Source organism: Salvelinus sp. IW2-2015, linkage group LG33, assembly GCF_002910315.2.
Source record: "Salvelinus sp. IW2-2015 linkage group LG33, ASM291031v2, whole genome shotgun sequence".
Classification (NCBI taxonomy): Eukaryota; Metazoa; Chordata; class Actinopteri; order Salmoniformes; family Salmonidae; genus Salvelinus; species Salvelinus sp. IW2-2015.
Window position 1 is genome coordinate 14,560,670 of NC_036872.1, and position 18,554 is coordinate 14,579,223.

Here is an 18,554-nt window from a genome sequence, read left to right on the forward strand (position 1 = left end):
CCAATTTGCATACTGCACCAACAGATCCACAGATGATGCAATCTCTATTGCACTACACACTGCCCTTTCCCACCTGGACAAAAGCAACACCTATGTGAGAATGCTATTCATTGACTACAGCTCAGCTCAATACCATAGTGCCCTCAAAGCTCATCAATAAGCTAAGGACCCTGGGACTAAACACCTCTCTCTGCAACTGGATCCTGGACTTCCTGATGGGCCGCCCCAGGTGGTAAGGGTAGGTAACAACAAATCCACCATGCTGATCCTCAACACGGGGGCCCCTCAGGGGTGCGTGCTCAGTCCCCTCCTGTACTCCCTGTTCACTCATGACTGCACGGCCAGGCACGACTCCAACCACATCATTCAATTTGCTGATGACACAACAGTGGTAGGCCTGATTACCGACAACGACGAGACAGCCTATAGGGAGGTCAGAGACCTGACCGTGTGGTGCAAGGACAACAACCTCTCCCTCAACGTGATCAAGAAAAAGGAGATGATTGTGGACTACAGAAAAAGGAGGTGTAGTGGAGCAGGTTGAGAGCTTCAAGTTCCTTAGTGTGCACATCACCAACAAACTAACATGGTCCAAGCATACCAAGACAGTCGTGAAGAGGGCACGACAAAACCTATTCCCCCTCAGGAGACTGAAAAGATTTGGCATGGGTCCTCAAAAGGTTTTATAGCTGGACCATCGAGAGCATCCTGATGGGTTGCATCACTGCCTGGTATGGCAACTGCTCGGCATCCGACCGCAAGGCACTACAGAGGGTAGTGCGTACGGCCCAGTACATCACCGGAGCCAAGCTTCCTGCCATCCAGGACCTCTATACCAGGCGGTGTCAGAGGAAGGCCCTAAAAATTGTCCAAGACTCCAGCTACCCTAGTTCTCTCTGCTACCGCACAGCAAGCGGTACCGGAGCACCAAGTCTAGGTCCAAGAGGCTTCTAAACAGTTTCTACCCCAAGCCATAAGACTCCTGAACAGCTAATCAAATGGCTTCCCAGACTATTTTCATTGCCTCCCCCCCCCCCCACGCTGCTGCTACTCTCTGTTATTATCTATGCATAGCCACTTTAATAACTCTACCTACATGTACATAATTACCTCGACACGGTGCCCCCCGTATATAGCTCCACTATTGTTATTTTCTGCTGCTCTTTAATTATTTGTTATCCTTATCTCTTACTTTTTTAGGGATTTTCTTAAAACTGCATTGTTGGTTAAGGGCTTGTAAGTAAGCATTTCACTAAGGTCATTTCACTGTAAGGTCGGAGCATGTGACAAATAAAATTTGATTTGAGCATGATGCTGCCACCACCATAATTCACGGTAGGGATGGTGTTAGACGGGTGATGAGCTGTGCCTGGTTCTCCAGACATAGTGCTTTGCATTCAGGCCAAAGAGTTTAATTTATGTCTCGTCAGACCATATAATCTTATGCCTTATGTTCTCAGAGTCTTTCTGCAAAGTCCAGGTGTGCCGTCATGTGCCTTTTTCTCAGGAATGCTTCCGTCTGGTAACTCTCCCATAAACTCCAGATTGGTGAAGTGCTGTAGAGACTGCTATCCTTCTGGCAGGTTCTCCCATCTCAGCCAATGAACTCTGTAGTTCTGTCAGAGTGGTCATTGGGTTCCCTAACCACGGTCCTTCTTGCCTAGTTGGCCAGCTTTAGGCAGAGTCTGTGTAGTTCCATATTTTTTCCATTTCCCAATGATGGAGACGACTGTGCTCTTGGAAACTTTCGACACTCTAGAAATTGTTTTATACCCTTCCCCAGATATATGCCTCATCACAGTTCTATCTCAACAATTTATGGACAATTCGCCGAGATATAGTTTGGTTTAGTTTCGGCTCTGTCAACTGTCGGACCTTATATAGACAGGTGTGTTTCTAAATCATATCCAAACAATTGAATTGATCACAGATAGCGTTGCAAAGGGTCAGAAACTTTCCCGGAAATTTCCAGAAATTTTCCATGGGAAGTTAAGCCTGGGAATTTGGGGAATTTTCCTTAAATTCATCAAAAAATGTTGCTTTTAACAGTGAACCTTTTTCGTGGGATACACATAAAGCAATTCTAGGTCTTGTGGCATATTTTGATGAAACTATCCCCAATTCAATGGAATTGCAACCCTCTGCATGCTCAGTGTATTCTTCCATCACATGTGCTGTGCACTCTTCCATCACATGTACAGCTGATTCTCAAGATCTTGCACACTAGTGAGATGCTATTGAGCCCACACTACTACACTGTCTGAGTCAAGGACTACATGCTTTCTGGTAAGTTTTGATTACAATACTGGGTGGGGTGAATATATTTTAAATGACATACATCATTTTTTTGTTAACTAGTAAATAGTAGCCTACAGTGTGTGTGTTTAAATCATTTCTAACTTGTTAACAATTTAGTTTTTGCTACAATGTGGGTTTTAGTTTGCTTAAGCCTGCTAACCGAGGAGTGTTAATTCACCTGTTTCCATACATGTTTCATTTTAAAACATTTATCATACAAAGGAGTTGTTTAATCCAACTGCTTAACTATTTATCTGTACATGGAATTGTAGTTTTTAAAACTTTTTCTTCTTCTAATCTTTACAGGAAAATGCCACAGGCACTATCAGATGTGTGGAGACATTTCACTGCAGCTAATGTAGAAGGAAAAGCTGTGTACATTTGCAAATACTGTGCCAAATCATGTGAAGAATGCAACGAAGATGCAGAATCATCTGGCCAAATGCATAAAGTTCCCTCAGCACTCACAACAAGCAACCTCTGAACAAAAGTCCCTCTACTTCTATTCGAGGTGAAAATGATGAATCAGACACCTTATCGATAGCAACAGCTCATGGTCCTCCTGGAATCTGATGTTTTTTTGACTCAATGGAGGAACGTAGTCAGAGAAATGCTGATGAATGTCTTGCTCGAACTGTGTATGCAACTGGTTCACCTCTGATGCTCACAGGCAATGTGTATTGGAAGAGATTTCTGAATGTTCTTCGCCCAGCATACACCCCTCCAACCAGACATGCTTTATCTACTCATTTGCTGGATGCAGAGTTCAAGTGAAGGTCAGGAAAATCATAGAGAAAGCAGACTATTGCAATCATCTCTGATGGGTGGTCGAATGTTCGTGGGCAAGGAAAAATGAACTACATCATCTCCACCCCTCAACCAGTATTCTACAAGAGCAAAGACACAAAAGATAAAAAACACACCGGTCTCCATTGCAGATGAGCTGAAGGCAGTCATCAATGACCTTGGACCACAGAAGGTAGTCTGGTGACAGACAATGCTGCGAAAATGAAGGCTGCTTGGACTAAAGTGGATGAGTCCTACACTCACATCACACCCATTGGCTGTGCTGCTCATGCATTGAATCTGCTCCTCAATGACATCATGGCACTGAAAACAATGGATACACTCTACAAGAGAGCCAAGGAAATGGTTAGGTATGTGAAGGTACATCAAGTTATAGCAGCAATCTACCTCACCAAGCAAAGTGATAAGAATAAGAGCACCACATTGAAGCTGCCCAGCAACACCCATTGGGATGGTGTTGTCATGTTTCACAGTCTCCTGGAGGGGAAGGAGTCGCTCCAAGAAATGGCCATATCACAGACTGCCGATATGGACAGCGCCATCAAGAGGATCCTCCTGGATGATGTATTTTGGGAGAGAGTGGTAAGCAGCCTGAAAAACTCCTGAAACCTATAGCAGTAGCCATTGCACGGATCGAGGGAGACAATGCCATCCTGTCTGATATTCAGACTCTGCTTGCAGATGTAAGAGAAGAAATCCGTACTGCCCTGCCCACTTCACTGTTGCTCCAAGCAGAGGAAACTACATTTCTGAAATACATCAAAAAGCGTGAAGACTTCTGCCTGAAGCGTACGTGTTGGACCCTAAGTACACTGGCAAGAGCATCCTGTCTGGTGCAGAGATCAACAAAGCCTATGGTGTCATCACTACTGTGTCTCGCCACCTTGGCCTGGATGAGGGAAAGGTTCTTGGAAGTCTGGCGAAGTACACTTCCAAGCAAAGGCTTTGGGATGGAGATGCAATATGGCAGTCGTGCCAACATATCTCATCAGCCATCTGGTGGAAGGGACATTGTGGATCTGAGGCCCTTTCCCCTGTTGCCTCCATCATCCTCCAAATCCCACCAACATCAGCCGCCTCAAAGCGCAAATGGTCCTTGTTTAGGAACACACACACCAAAGCACGCAATAGGGTGACCAATACAAGGGTTGAAAAATTGGTGGCCAGCCGGGCAAATGAGGCATTTTGAGCCTGACAACAAGCCATCCTTAACAAGGTTGGAAAGTGACAGTGAAGATGAGGCCTCATAGAGTCTGATGTTCAAGAGGTGGACATTGAGGAGCTTCAGGGAGAAGACATGGAAGCCTGAGAGGAAGACAACCAAAGCTTTAGTTTCTAGACTATCATTTTAAAGATGTATGTTGAAAACGTTTTTTGGAGATGCAATGGATCATTGGGGATCATTCAATATTCCCTTTCTTTTGTTGTTCAGTGAAACCATCCCATGTGAAGAGTCAACTCATTTCATTAAAGTTCAATTCGTAACTAAATAGTTGTTTAAAATTTATATTGGAAGGATTTAATAATTTGCAATTATGTCTACTTATGATAAGGTAAAAGGTGTATGTTTCTGTCTCCATATGATATGGTAAATACAGTTGAAGTCGGAAGTTTACATACACTTAGGTTGGAGTCATTAAAACTTGTTTTTCAATGACTCCACACATTTCTTGTTAACAAACTATAGTTTTGGCAAGTCGGTTAGGACATCTACTTTGTGCATGACACAAGTAATTTTTCCAAACAATTGTTTACAGATTATTTCACTTATAATTCACTGAATCACAAATCCAGAAGGTCAGAAGTTTACATACATTAAGTTGACTGTGCCTTTAAACAGCTTGGAAAATTCCAGAAAATTGCGTCATGGCTTTAGACGCTTCTGATAGGCTAATTGACATCATTTGAGTCAATTGGAGGTGTACCTGTGGATTTATTTCAAGGCCTACCTTCAAACTCAGTGCCTCTTGGCTTGACATCATAAGAAAATCAAAAGAAATCAGTCAAGACATCAGAAAAAAAAATTATAGTCCTCCACAAGTCTGGTTCATCCTTGGGAGCAATTTCCAAATGCCTGAAGGTACCACGTTCATCTGTACAAACAATAGTACGCAAGTATAAACAACATGGAACCACGCAGCCGTCATACCGCTCAGGAAGGAGACACGTTCTGTCTCCTAGAGATGAACGTACTTTGGTGTGAAAAGTGCAAATCATTCCTAGAACAACAGCAAAGGACCCTGTGAAGATGCTGGAGGAAACAGGCACAAAAGTATCTATATCCACTGTAAAATGAGTCCTATATCGACATAACCTGAAAGGCTGCTCAGCAAGGAAGAAGCCACGGCTCCAAAACCGCCATTAAAAAGCAAGACGACAGTTTGCAACTGCACATGGGGACAAAGACAAAGATCGTACTTTTTGGAGAAATGTCCTCTGGTCTGATGAAACAAAAATATAACTGTTTGGCCATAAAGACCATTGTAATGTTTGGAGGAAAAAGGGGGAGGCTTGCAAGCCGAAGAACACCATACCAACCGTGAAGCACGGAGGTGGCAGCATCATGTTGTGGGGATGCTTTGCTGCAGGAGGGACTGGTGCACTTCACAAAATAGATGGCATCATGAGGAAGGGAAATTTTGTGGATATATTGAAGCAACATCTCAAGACATCAGTCAGGAAGTTAAAGCTTGGTCGCAAATGGGTCTTCCAAATGAACAATGACCCCAAGCATACTTCCAAAGTTGTGACAAAATGGCTTAAGGACAACAGTCAAGGTATTGGAGTGGCCATCACAAAGCCCTGACCTCAATCCTATAGAAAATGTGTGGGCAGAACTGAAAAAGCGTGTGCAAGCAAGGAGGCCTACAAACTTGACTCAGTTACACCAGCTCTGTCAGGAGGAATAGGCCAACATTCACCCAACTTATTGTCGGAACCTTGTGGAAAGCTACCCGAAACGTTTGACCCAAGTTAAACAATTTAAAGGCAATGCTACCAAATACTAATTGAGTATATGTAAACTTCTGACCCACTGGGAATGTGATGAAAGAAATAAAAGCTGAAATAAATAATTTATTCTACTATTATTCTGACATTTCACATTCTTAAAATAAAGTGGTGATCCTAACTGACCTAAGACAGGGAATTTTTACTTGGATTAAATGTCAGGAATTGTGAAAAACTGAGTTTAAATGTATTTGGCTAAGGTGTATGTAAACTTCCGACTTCAACTGTATATCCAATGCAAAAAAAAACATCTACATTTAAAATGGCATTAATATTAATTTGCATACATTTCCGTTAATTCACATATATTGCCGTTAATTCCCATGGAAAGTTTCGACCTCTGAATATTCCCCAAAATGTGCATCCCTAGTCACAGGTGGACTCCAATCAAATTGTAGTGGCATCTCAAGGATCATCAAAGAAAATGGGATGCATCTGAGCTCAATTTGAAGTGTCATAGCAAAGGGGTTTGAATACTGATGTAAATGAGGCTCTGTATTTCATTTTCAATAAATAAGCAAACATTTCTAAAAACATGTTGTCACTTTGTTATTATGGGGTATTGTGTGTAAAAAATAGATTTAATCGATTTAGAAATCAGGCTGTAACACAACAAAATGTGGAATAAGTCAACGGGAATGAATACTTTCTGAAGGTACTGTAGCTTCACCTAGAAGGAGCCTGCCTCCTTTGAACAGGTGAATGGCAATAGCACCCTCGAAGGGTGGCTTCTGTTCTATCAAACTGGCCACCTCTGCCGATGACTTGAAATCCGCAGCATCTCGAAGCTCACAGGTGTGACCCGCTGACTCAATGTGTGCCCTGAAATGAAAAGATTGTAGCTTACAATTAGCTAGCACTATAGCTATATCTCGATGTGTAGGTTAACTGGATAGCTAGCTAGGTGGGAGCACTTCTTCTTCTATGGTATATTGGCAACCATTTAAATGTGCATTCCGCCACCTACTGTGCGGGATGGAAACAGAATTCCCCCCCAAAAACGGAACTACTAGCAAAAAAACGACTTAAAATAAATAAAACAACTTCACTGTTATAAAAATAAACAGATCTGATCCCTACAGAGGCTCAAGGGGAGCCTGGGAGGGCGGGCGGGCGGGCCGTCTTCTGGCGCCAGTACCCTTTGCTAGTCTTCAGATGTAAAATTCTTAAGTCCTAAAAACATTTCTGCCGCAGCCACAATAATGTCCAGTTTCTTAGACTTCTTTGAGACTTGAGCCATACAGTTTATAACTGTGGCAATGAACGCCACAAAAATCTTCCTTTTTAACACAGGGTATCTTTTGACTGACAGCAAACATTTACAACAGGCTGTGGTGGACCCACTACCTAGGATCACTTCACTAGGATTACTTGTTATCTCAAATCTTTTAATCGCCTCCGCATAGGAGATTTGATTGGTCGCTCTAACTTTTGCCACCTCAAACTCCTTCACTCCAGGAACTCGGGATCATGATCCCCACCACAATTGCAACTCCGTCGTCCTTCTACACAACGTTTTTCAGTATACTCCATCCGTCTACACACACTTGAAACATTGCCAAAACCTTTACAGTTCTTACACTGCAGTAGTTTGGGAACAAAAGCTCTTACAACGCATCTTACATAACCAAGCTTCACATGCATAGGTAGATGCTCTTTATCAAAAAACAAAAGGACCGACAGAGACATTCTTCTTTTTCTCCAGTCACCCAGCAGGTCAGACGCCGGGCACCAACCACACCAGGAATTCTCTTCAGGTATTCAACCTGAACATCTGTGGTCACCCCTGAGATGACTCCTTTGACAGGTGCTCTACTCCGAAGTTCAAAGCACAAAACTTCTGTTGTCGGGATAATTTTGAGATCCACTGCAATCTTCCTCTGTTCTTCAGAAATACAATGAATCAAAATAAGACCACTCCTGGTCACTCTGACACTTTTCCCAGCGTATACTTCACCATTTGACACCTCAAACGGGTTTCCCACATACGCATCCTTACTCAACAAACGCATCCAAAGAAGATGTGAATCATTATCATTCATAGACGTATCCTCCACTCTCATTTTAGACAATTTCCTTTTAGATCCAGTTTTCGGCAACTACGGTTGTCCATTTAGGACATTCATCTTCACCAACTTTACTCGACTCGCTGCTTGATTTGAACTCAGCATCCACTTCCGCCATTTTACTCCACCTCCAATCAACAAAATACTTTCATTCATGTATTCTGTTATGTTCGCTTCATCGGCAGTTCGGCACTGACATTTCTCCGGAAACGAACCCCCCTCATGTTAACATCAGTCTCTACGCGTTAATGTTTTTGATTGATCACGACTGGTTCCCCGATGGGAGCGTTGATCCAGCTGATGTTAGCCAATATATTTGATAACCAATGACAGGTGAGGTGGGTACTGACCAGAGTCGTGCATTTCGATAAATACATGGCTCTGGCACTGACCATTGAATGGGAATCATTGGCCAATACTGGGCATGTATTGCAGATCCAACATGCTATGATTCCTTATTGTATGCTAGGTAAATTGAGCTCCGGTTTCCCATATTTAATGATCCACATTTTTCTGACAGTGAGCTAGCTAGCACGTTAACGTTACTTCCTTATTTTCAAGACAACCCAAAAACTAGCTCGCTAACGTTACCTTATTCTCTCGGCTGTGGTACAGTTTCCCGTTTTTGGACTGAGGCATGCAAGAAATAGCAATTTCATAGCTACACCCAGGGCTGTCTCTACATTTACAATTTGAATAGAAGTTAGATATAAAAAGAATGTTCAATTAGTGTGGAGTTGCCTGAGTTACAGGCTGTTTATAGCTCATCCTGTTGACACCATGAGCTACGTCATCGTTGGCACACGTGGGACTGTTTACAAATGACAGTCCGTCTTTCATAATGTTCCCCTGGAAACGAGGAACGCTCTCTCTCTTGCCCCTCCAGAAAAAGCCTAGCGACCATTTTTTTTAAACAATATAGCTATATAATTATTTATATGGCTATATTTATTAATTAGTTTCATTCCATTTTGAGTACTCTGATCTTCATTCATGACACTCTCTACTCAAAAGAAAGAGGAACTGCAAGCACTGCAGGAAGTGTTAGTATTGAATGGCTTCCTTTTCGACCAATAGATTATAAGCATGTTACCATTCTGGCCAATGGATCTAGGCTAAAATACGACAGTGGGAGGAATTAAGATGACTCAACTATGTGCATCTAAACAGCGCAACAACTGCACGAATCACAACTTTGTAAAATGTAGGGATTGACTGCCTCAGTCGCTCAAACTGTCAGTAGTGTTATGTGAAGTTGTTTAATCTGTTTATGTTATTCGGGAAAAAGCACAATTTAGACTTCTGAAGGAGCAGACAGTCACGCGCCAGTGCTGTGACAGGCAGTGTGAGTGTCAGTTTCATTACAGTTAACGTTACGCGAGTAGCTAGCTTGCTAGATATTCTCTTTTCTGAACACATTGATTTTGTGTCAGGTCGAGCAAGAAAACTGTTAAGATAGGAGGCTAAATGGCAGACGTTGGAACGTGTGTCATTCATTAAAGGTACTGTATGCTACTTCTCAGTGTTATGATGCGAATCATCGTGCTAAAGCTAGCATGCCGATGTCATGAACCACACCAAACTTTGTAAGCTAGTTAATATTCCATGCCTTACTTAGCTATCTAAGAAAACAAGTATCTCTCAAACTGAACTGGACCACCCTGTTGTAGTCTCTCCAACATCTTAACGACATAACGCCTAGTATCGTTGTATTTTTTTATCATCTCGTGTTCATTTTGTTTAGGTTTGACGTTTTTCCAGTGAACATTTTAAGTCAACAAGTCAGCTGAAGATGGCCAGCAGGAATGCCAGTGAAAACACCCCTCTTTTGGACAGCAGCTCGGTGACTGTGAACAGGCCTGTGTCAGTGTTCCAGGGCAGAAGACTGGCATGTGCGACTATTCTGCTGGCAGAATCATTGGAACGAGTGGCATTCTATGGCATCACTTCCAACCTGGTCCTTTTCCTCAACAGTAGCCCATTTTATTGGGAGGGAACTCAGGCCAGCCAGGCACCCCTGATGTTCATGGGGGTTACATACCTGATCTCACCATTTGGTGGCTGGCTGGCTGATGCATATCTGGGAAAGTTCTGGACCATTGCTGGCAGTTTGATCCTGTACTTTCTTGGCATACTGTTTTTCCCATTTATCGCAAGTACAGACTCCCAGAATACCCTGTGTGGTGATGAAATGGCATTTCCAGTGCAACCAGCTGAATGTTTGAGCACAAATGGTACCCTTCCAAGCAATGTGACCTGCCCCACACGGGCACCTTACTGTGGGCCAGTGATCTACACTGCCCTTGTTCTCATTGCCCTTGGTGTGGGAACAGTGAAATCAAACATCACTCCATTTGGGGCAGACCAGGTACAGTATATCTTATGACTGAACAAAGCAATCTCTCTAAGATCTCTTATGAAAACTTAATGAATGTTCAATGTATTATGCTTAACACTGTTGCTAATGCGATCCCGTCTAACACAGCCTAATTTATAACACCTGAAAGGTTCTAACATGATCTTACTTTGGTCAGCCTTGTATATGGACTGAAAGGGTAATCGTGGAATAGGAAAAATGTTGATGTACTATGCCTGTCATCTCTCTAGGTTTACCACGATCACTCAATCCGCAAGACCCCTGCTAGTTGTAGCCATTGGCAATTTGCATCATGAGGTTTACATTTGGGTAATGCCATCAATCAGGTCAACACACCAGTCATCTAAGGCTGAGAAGAATGCTAGATGAGTAATTTTCCATCAACATAGGAAGCGAAACTCACATGTGTCTTTCTTTTTCTCATTGAAATTAAGTATTAGGCCTACCTATAAGACCCGTCATGAAGGAGGAAAGCCCATTTCAGTGGGAAATCTCTGAAAGGGGTCATTGTTATTCAAATCTAGCTAAACCAGGCTGGCCAAAATAGTTTTCAAAGAGGTGGTGACTTTGATTAGCACAGATTTCAATTCCATCGTCATATGATTTTCAATTGTTTTTGCTTGCCACATTTTTAGTGTGTGATTGGTTTAGACACTTTCATTTTGATTGTTAAATGTTTCATGTGGGATACAAAAGTAATATTGGGGTAAAATGGTCATGCCATTGAGTAGAATTAGTTGTTCATCTTCAAAACATTATTAGATTAACCTATTCATGAGTTAGTGGACAGTCTTATTGCTTTTCACAAGGTTACTTCCCCTTTTTTGAAGCATGGAATAGAAGGAATATATTAGCACTGTAGGCTGCATCACATGGTAGTTATACACTAATTTATTTTATTTTAATTGTACCTTTATTTAACTAGGCAAGTCAGTTAAGAACAAATTCTTATTTAATGCCAGTGAATGATGGGATTTACAACAACATGTTTCCTATGATTAGGCCTACTGTTTATTTTAGATGGCCATGCATGCCCATTTTAGGTCTAGCCTATTGAGTTTGATTATAATACTGCAATTCAGTTTTTTTTCTAAAAGATGCTGATGGATTGCAGAGGTTGAATGATAATATTGGTTGCCATGACAAGCCCTTTTGCCTCACAGGTAAAAGATCGTGGCCCAGAGGCCACTCGCAGGTTCTTCAACTGGTTCTACTGGTGCATCAACCTAGGGGCCATATTGTCCCTAGGTGGCGTGGCTTACATCCAGCAGAACATCAACTTCCAGTTGGGGTACATCATCCCAGCTGTGTGCCTGGGTGTCTCCTTCCTGGTGTTCCTGCTGGGGCGTACAGTCTTCATCAACAAGCCAGCTGACGGTAGTGCCTTCACTGATATGTTCAAGATCCTGGGTTACGCCTGCTGCACTGCACAGCCCAAAGAGCCCAACCTGCTACGGTAAGAGGGGCCAGCCAGATCACCATTGTGTTGCTCTTACTTAGTAGTACTATATCAGTAGCTGGATGTGGGCTAGATCAAGGGTGTGAATGAGGCTGGGCTCTCTCTGATCTCGATGGGCACCCAATACTCTTAACAATATAGCAAACATCTTCAAATCTACTTTAGGATTTAAAAAAAATAAGGATATGTGCTCCTGTTTGGCTCAGTTAGTAGAGTATGGCGCTTGCAATGCCAGGGTTGTGGGTTCGATTCCCAGCACCCCCCCATATGTGAAATGACTAAGTCGCTTTGGATAAAAGCGTGTGTGTCTGTGTATGGTATAGTGCTTCTCTGGTCCAAGATCGCACCACTAGGTTTTGCTGGTAGCCCTTTATGTTAAACTTTTCTTTGATCCCCAGCCTGTACTGTAGAAGTTTTTTTTCTTTTTTTCCCTGGCATTCATCATCATTCGTTGTGGAGGAAAGTTATTCCAAAGTTCTGTTGCTTGACTTTGAACCTAAGTAGCACTATCAGTCCAAAAACTTGACATTGAATATTTTAAGTTGGTCAATCCTGCAGCCTTTCAAGAATTCCTTATTAAGGCTTTTTATCCAGAGATGGGGATTATAGGCTTTAGTATAACGTTTCTGCCCTTTCACTAGAAGTGCTGTTATTTTAAAGGAGAGACATTCACAAAAAAGTCCTAATTAAGTCTCGTAACTCCAGAATTTAGTTGAATTGTAGCTGAGTTAGTTTATGGGATATTTACTAAATTGTACGGCCCTTATCAAAACATGCAGTAGCAACTTTGTATGTCTTTAAAGTTGTTAAAATGTGTTGTATTTCTTCTCTTGTTAAGGGCTAAACCGACCATGCTGGACGGTGCCAAGGTGACATATGGAGGGAGATTCCCAGAGGAGAAGGTGGAGGAGGTGAAAGCAATGCTTAAAGTTCTCCCGGTGTTCTTTGCTCTTATCCCATACTGGACTGTATACTTTCAGGTGAGAGATTTATCTATTCCCCTCCTTTCGTTTTCATAGATCTAAGCAACGTTAATTACATCAGGATCAAGTACAGTAGGTTCTTTCAGTGTTTTTGCAGGCAAAATGGCATCAGTTAAGAAATAGGAATTTTCTTTTCACTGTTCTGTAGATGCAGACAACATATTTCCTCCAGAGCCTACATCTAAGGATTCCTGACACCAGTACAGGCACCAACAGTAGTGACGGAACCCTCCAGGTAAACTCAAATTGAACCCCAGCTGATTTGCCTGCATGTGTGCTATGATTATTCCCACTAGGCAGAGATGTAATTTCATTTAGTTGAATTGTCAACTAATGTGAAATCAGCAAAAACATTCACAATGTCATTGGATCTAGGTTAAAAGTTAGGTGAAAAAAAGACAGAATCCCTTCCGTTGACGACTTTTTGCAAATCCAATCAGTTTTCCACGTTGATTCAACGGCATCATATTTAATTGTTTTGTGGAAACAACATTGATTCAACCAATCTTTGCCCAGTGGGTGGTCAATGTTGCTCTGACCAAATGCTAGAAAGCATGGTCTGTCACATTTTGGGCATTACTCAAACTTGAAGGTTAAATATCACGTTTTGTTTGTTGGCAGAGAGCCCCACAGGTCCAGTTGGCTGTCTCTGTCTAACCTGATTTAGAATGGGAAGGATTAGTTTCCCTGTAGAGTAGAGATGAGTCAGTAGGCCAGTGAAAAAGCATCAGACAACAGCTGGAAGCAGTCAAGGTTGATAAACCCCTGAGGATTAAATCAAAAGTTTGACCCACTCCCTAATCACAGATAAACACCCTGGTTTTCCGTTGTCTCTTGTGCTTCGGTCAGACATTTTTTTTCCCTGGGTGATGCCTCTGACTAGACAAGGCCATATATCTTCTGTTGTAGTGTGTGTCCCATTATCTCCCAGGGAGTAGCTTATGTGAAGTGTTTGGTTAATCCACATCACATACTTTGACTAGAAATGGGTAAGAGACTAGCACCTGTTTGGGTTTGTTGCTACTTTTAGATTCAAAGTCTGTCAGGCATTTGAACATACACATGCATAGGGTGGTAAGGGAAGTAATGTAGAGTAAAATGTGAACTGAAACACTTTCTCGTTAACCACACATTCTATGGTGTTAAAACATCCACCATCTTAAAGGGGGAAATCCGCAGTTGAAACACTAACAAAACCCCTCCCTGCCACTGTTTCGGTAAAAAGTCGAGGGATGGGGCTTGAGAAATGTAACCACTCTCAAATTCATAGACGGAGCTATGGATGCAAGGACTGACCATGCATGATAGCAACACTATAGTTTTAACCATGTTTTGAGGCAATAGTGTTTGTTTACTTTTACTTTGTTTACAAACATTGGAGACAAATAGTCCTATATTTTGTGTTCTGATGGGGTACGACTGTTGAACTAAGCTCATGAGGCATTTATAAGTTATATTCTTCAAGATTCAATGGGTACGTATTAATTTTTATGTCCAAAAATGTATGTAGCAACTGCAGGTTGCCCCTTGTTTTTTTTTTCAGATCTAAAAAGAGCAAACACATGCAACTTATTCTGTTTTTCATTTGTATTTCAATACCATCTGTCAAAATGGCTTTCAGGTGAAATGGCCATTTCTCAGCAAGTGATTTTATGAAATGGTCTTTACATTCAAGTATTATTTGAACAGGAAATGTTATTGCTTATTTTCATTCTCAGCATGTAGTATTTCTGTTTCCAAAAAAAGGAAGTGCTTTTACCATACTCTAAGCAGTCATCAAATTGAAAATGGAAGTGAGATTAGATATCTTTACCACAGTGATGTTGTGCGCCTTTAATTCTGGAGATACATTTGAGCTTTAATTTACAGAGAATATATTTTTTCAGGAAATCATATCCTACTCTGATGATAGCTGAGAGCAGGTAGTCAGGGTAAGCTTGGCAAAGCAACGGCAAGCAGTGAAGACATCAAAGCGGAAATGGCCAGAATAATAAATAAATAATTTAGTTTTATGGTATTTTCCCCTCCCAGTTAGTTTTAATGTGTAAGTGTTGAGGCAAGGCCACATGGGTACAGTAGAGGCAGTTATGTGTATTCTTTCTGGTTCAATTACTTTCTTGACAATTGCACATTGTAAGGTAATGGGCAGAAATGTCCAAAAGTGTAATAAGTAATTATTTCATTAATCCTAGTCTTCCAAAGTGCAGAGACTTCTTGAGTAAAAACCAACACTCTCAAAAGTTTGGTCCACCTGTGTTTTTAGGGTCACTTCTCTGCATACTCAGTCCAAGGGAAGAGTAGCTGCAGGATGAAGAGCCATTCCACTGTCTGGGCAGTTTTTCTGCTTAATTAACACTTACCGATGTTAATGTGCTCCCCCTCTGGTCGCTACTGAGTCGTGGCTACTGGGGCACCTCTGCCAATCAAACTAGACTCACCTGGGTGCAAATACTTAGCACACTTTCATGTTTTGGATATGATAATGAGGGGGGGCAGACATACTCTCAAACCTCAAAGGCACAATGTATAAATTACCAGCGGTTAGTCTAAGAAATGTAAATTCAATCAGGGAATAAACAGGACCGTCAGATGTTTAAAACTAGAGATGTTTTGGGAGTTCAGGAGGCACTTAACATTTGAATTGCGAAATAAATAAGGACTACGCCTTGCAGTTTCCTGTAGCATTTTCTTTCAATTGTAGGCTACATTTCAAATAAAACATTTTGTTTTCAATGTTGATTAATTTGTTATCCAGTGTATTTGTACCGGTATGTATAATTTTTAAGAATGTTCTGCCAATGGACTTCTTGATGATGATGATGATAATAATTTCTCCATCTCTGGTCTTTTGCTAATGCTAATTGCTACTGCAACAGTCTGTTTATCATTTCACCCTAACACACTTGCTGCTGGGACAATGTTACCCACGTAACTCTGAATTATTCTAATACATGATTAATTGTTCTTTAGATGGTCTTACCAGATGTAGTTTGTGTGCAATAGATTTTGTGAAATGTAAATTATACTTTCATTTTTTTATTTGAATATATTTATTTAACTTGAGTTTTGGTTCAGTTTTAGTTCTGTCCAGCTGAGGGCGACAACACAGTGTCAAGGCCATCAGCACATCACTCCCTCACCCCTGAGGAACTGGACAGGAGTGCACTGACATTCTCTGTATTGTTTTCCATGTCTTGTGCACTTCTTGTAAATAGTTTCTCATGTTTGTCTTTTTCTGGATTCCTGACAGATCACATTCCGCTTCCCTGCCGCCTGGCTGACAATGTTCGACGCAGTGCTTATTCTCATGCTGATCCCCCTTAAGGACAAAGTGGTGGACCCCATCCTCAAACGCAGAGGCCTGCTGCCCTCCTCCCTCAAGAGGATCGCAGTGGGGATGTTCTTTGTCATGTGGTCAGCTGTGGCGGCTGGTGAGTGGAGTGCAGCAGCTAATCCTTACTGTGTCTATGGCATGTCTTGAGAGCCTGTCATGGTAGATCATGCTAGTAAATCTTCCATTTAAACCACCCCACATCCTCTTCAACCCACAGTTTCACAATGTCACAGTCATACTGTTCACCATAATAAATGTCACACATTTCAAATGTCACATGTTAGGGAAAAACCCATCTCCTTGATCTCATCTCTCAATGAGATATGTTGCTGTTCCTTATTCTGTCGCTGAGAAGATGTCCGGGTCAGGAGTCATGACTCACGAGGCAAACAGGACAAGGAAGCCAATGTTGCTTTACTTTGCTTAAGCTGTATGTCGCGCATGTTTAACATGTTCAATGACTTTTGAGAAGGGAAAGGATAGCAAAACGGGGATCATTTGTAAAAATTCAACATTCGTATAACTTTAAAAAATAAAATGTAATTTGAGTGAAAGGGAAGTGGGATACCTAGTCAGTTATACAACTGAATGCATTCAACTGAAATGTGTCTTCCGCATTTAACCCAACCCCTCTGAATCAGAGAGGTGCGCGGAGCTGCCTTAATCGACCTCCATGTCATCGGTGCCCGGGGAGCAGTTTTTGTTGGCGGTTAATTAACTGCCTTGCTCAGGGGCAGAACAACAGATTTGTATCTTGTCAGCTCAGGGATTCGATCCTTCAAGAACGATTCACACCCCTTGACTTTTTCCACATTTAGTTGTTGCAGCCTGAATTTAAAATTGATTAAATTGAGATTGTGTCACTGATCTACACACAATACCCCATAATGTAGATTATTATTTATTTATTTTACAAATTATTTAACAATTAAAAGCTGAAATGTCTTGAGTCAATAAGTATTCAACCTCTTTATTATGGCAAGCCTAAATAAGTTGCATGGACTCACTCTGTGTGCAATAGTGATTAACATGATTTTTGAATGACTACCCCATCTCTATACCCCACACATACAATTATCTGTAAGGTCCCTCCATGAATTGAATTTCAAACACAGATTCAACCACAAAGACCAGGGAGGTTTTCCAATGCCTCCCTCACTGGATTTGACCTATTGGTAGATGAGTTAAAAAAAAGAAGCTGAAAGGACACTGAATGTCCATCCCTCTGATCATGGTGAAGTTATCAATTATGCTTTGGATGATGTATCAATACTCTGTTGCCGGAGAGGAAGGAAACTGCTCAGAGATTTCACCATGAGGCCAATGGTGACTTTAAAACAGTTACAGAGGTGAATGGCTGTGATAGAACTGAGGATGGATTAACAACATTGTAGTTACTCCACAATACTAACCTAACTGACAGAGAGAAAAGGAAGCCTGTACAGAATAAAAATCATCTAAAACATGCATCCTGTTTGCAATAAGCCACTAAACTGATACTGCAAAAATGTGGCAAAGAAAATATATATTTTTCTCCTGAATACAACACATCACTGAGTAACACTCTTCGTATTCCAATATTGCTCCCGAGTGGTGCAGCATCTCAGTGCAAGAGGTGTCATTACAGTCCCTGGTTCGAATCCAGGCTGTATCACATCTGGCCGTGATTGTGCGCTGCACTATGGGACTCCCAATTGGCCCAGCGTCATCCAGGTTTGGCCCGGGGTAGACCGTCATTGTAAATAAGAATTTGTTCTTAACTGACTTAAAGGTTAAATGTAAAAAATAAAGGCGGCGTGGGATGTTCCCCAATTCCAGAAGGGGGGCCTGAATGTTTGGGGTTTATTATACAAAATGAATAGAATAGAGCTAAGCACAGGCAAAATCCTTGAGGGAAAAACTGGGAGATATTTACCATTCAGCAGGAATATATCGTAAAGCACAAGGCCAAATTTACACTGGAGTTTACCAAGATGGCATTGAATGTTCCTGAGTGGCCTAGTTAAACTTTTGACTGAAATTGGCTTAAATATATGGAAATACTTGCTGTCTAGCAATGATCAACAACCAACTTGACAGAGCTTGAAGAATTTAAAAAAGAATAATGGGCAAATGTACAATTCAGGTATACAAAGCTCACACACGGAACCCAATCGGCTGCGCGCGTGCGCTATCGTGCATACATTTATTTTGTCCCCCTCATCAAACGCGATCACGACAC

At 41.6% G+C, this 18,554-nt stretch overlaps 2 protein-coding genes across 5 annotated transcripts in view; one reads left to right on the top strand and one right to left on the bottom strand.

Annotated features, from left to right (window-relative positions):
* The window catches only part of glt1d1 (glycosyltransferase 1 domain containing 1), a 40,608-nt gene extending 31,629 nt beyond the window's left edge, over window positions 1-8,979 (bottom strand). For 2 of the 3 annotated variants that reach the window (XM_070436838.1, XM_023978986.2), the window contains exons 1-2: window positions 8,772-8,979; window positions 6,761-6,936 (exon numbers count right to left, since the gene is read on the bottom strand). In XM_070436838.1, the coding sequence (XP_070292939.1) occupies window positions 6,761-6,936; window positions 8,772-8,839 (244 nt within the window). In that variant the 5' untranslated portion in view covers window positions 8,840-8,979. The remainder of the gene's footprint in view (window positions 1-6,760; window positions 6,937-8,771) is intronic. The other variant, XM_023978987.2, reaches the window with a different exon arrangement.
* Window positions 8,980-9,323: 344 nt separating this feature from the next.
* The window catches only part of slc15a4 (solute carrier family 15 member 4), a 41,074-nt gene continuing 31,843 nt past the window's right edge, over window positions 9,324-18,554 (top strand). The window contains exons 1-6 of one of the 2 annotated variants that reach the window (XM_023979209.2): window positions 9,324-9,682; window positions 9,925-10,548; window positions 11,721-12,013; window positions 12,855-12,996; window positions 13,148-13,234; window positions 16,250-16,430. In XM_023979209.2, the coding sequence (XP_023834977.1) occupies window positions 9,973-10,548; window positions 11,721-12,013; window positions 12,855-12,996; window positions 13,148-13,234; window positions 16,250-16,430 (1,279 nt within the window). In that variant the 5' untranslated portion in view covers window positions 9,324-9,682; window positions 9,925-9,972. The remainder of the gene's footprint in view (window positions 9,683-9,924; window positions 10,549-11,720; window positions 12,014-12,854; window positions 12,997-13,147; window positions 13,235-16,249; window positions 16,431-18,554) is intronic. The other variant, XM_023979210.2, reaches the window with a different exon arrangement.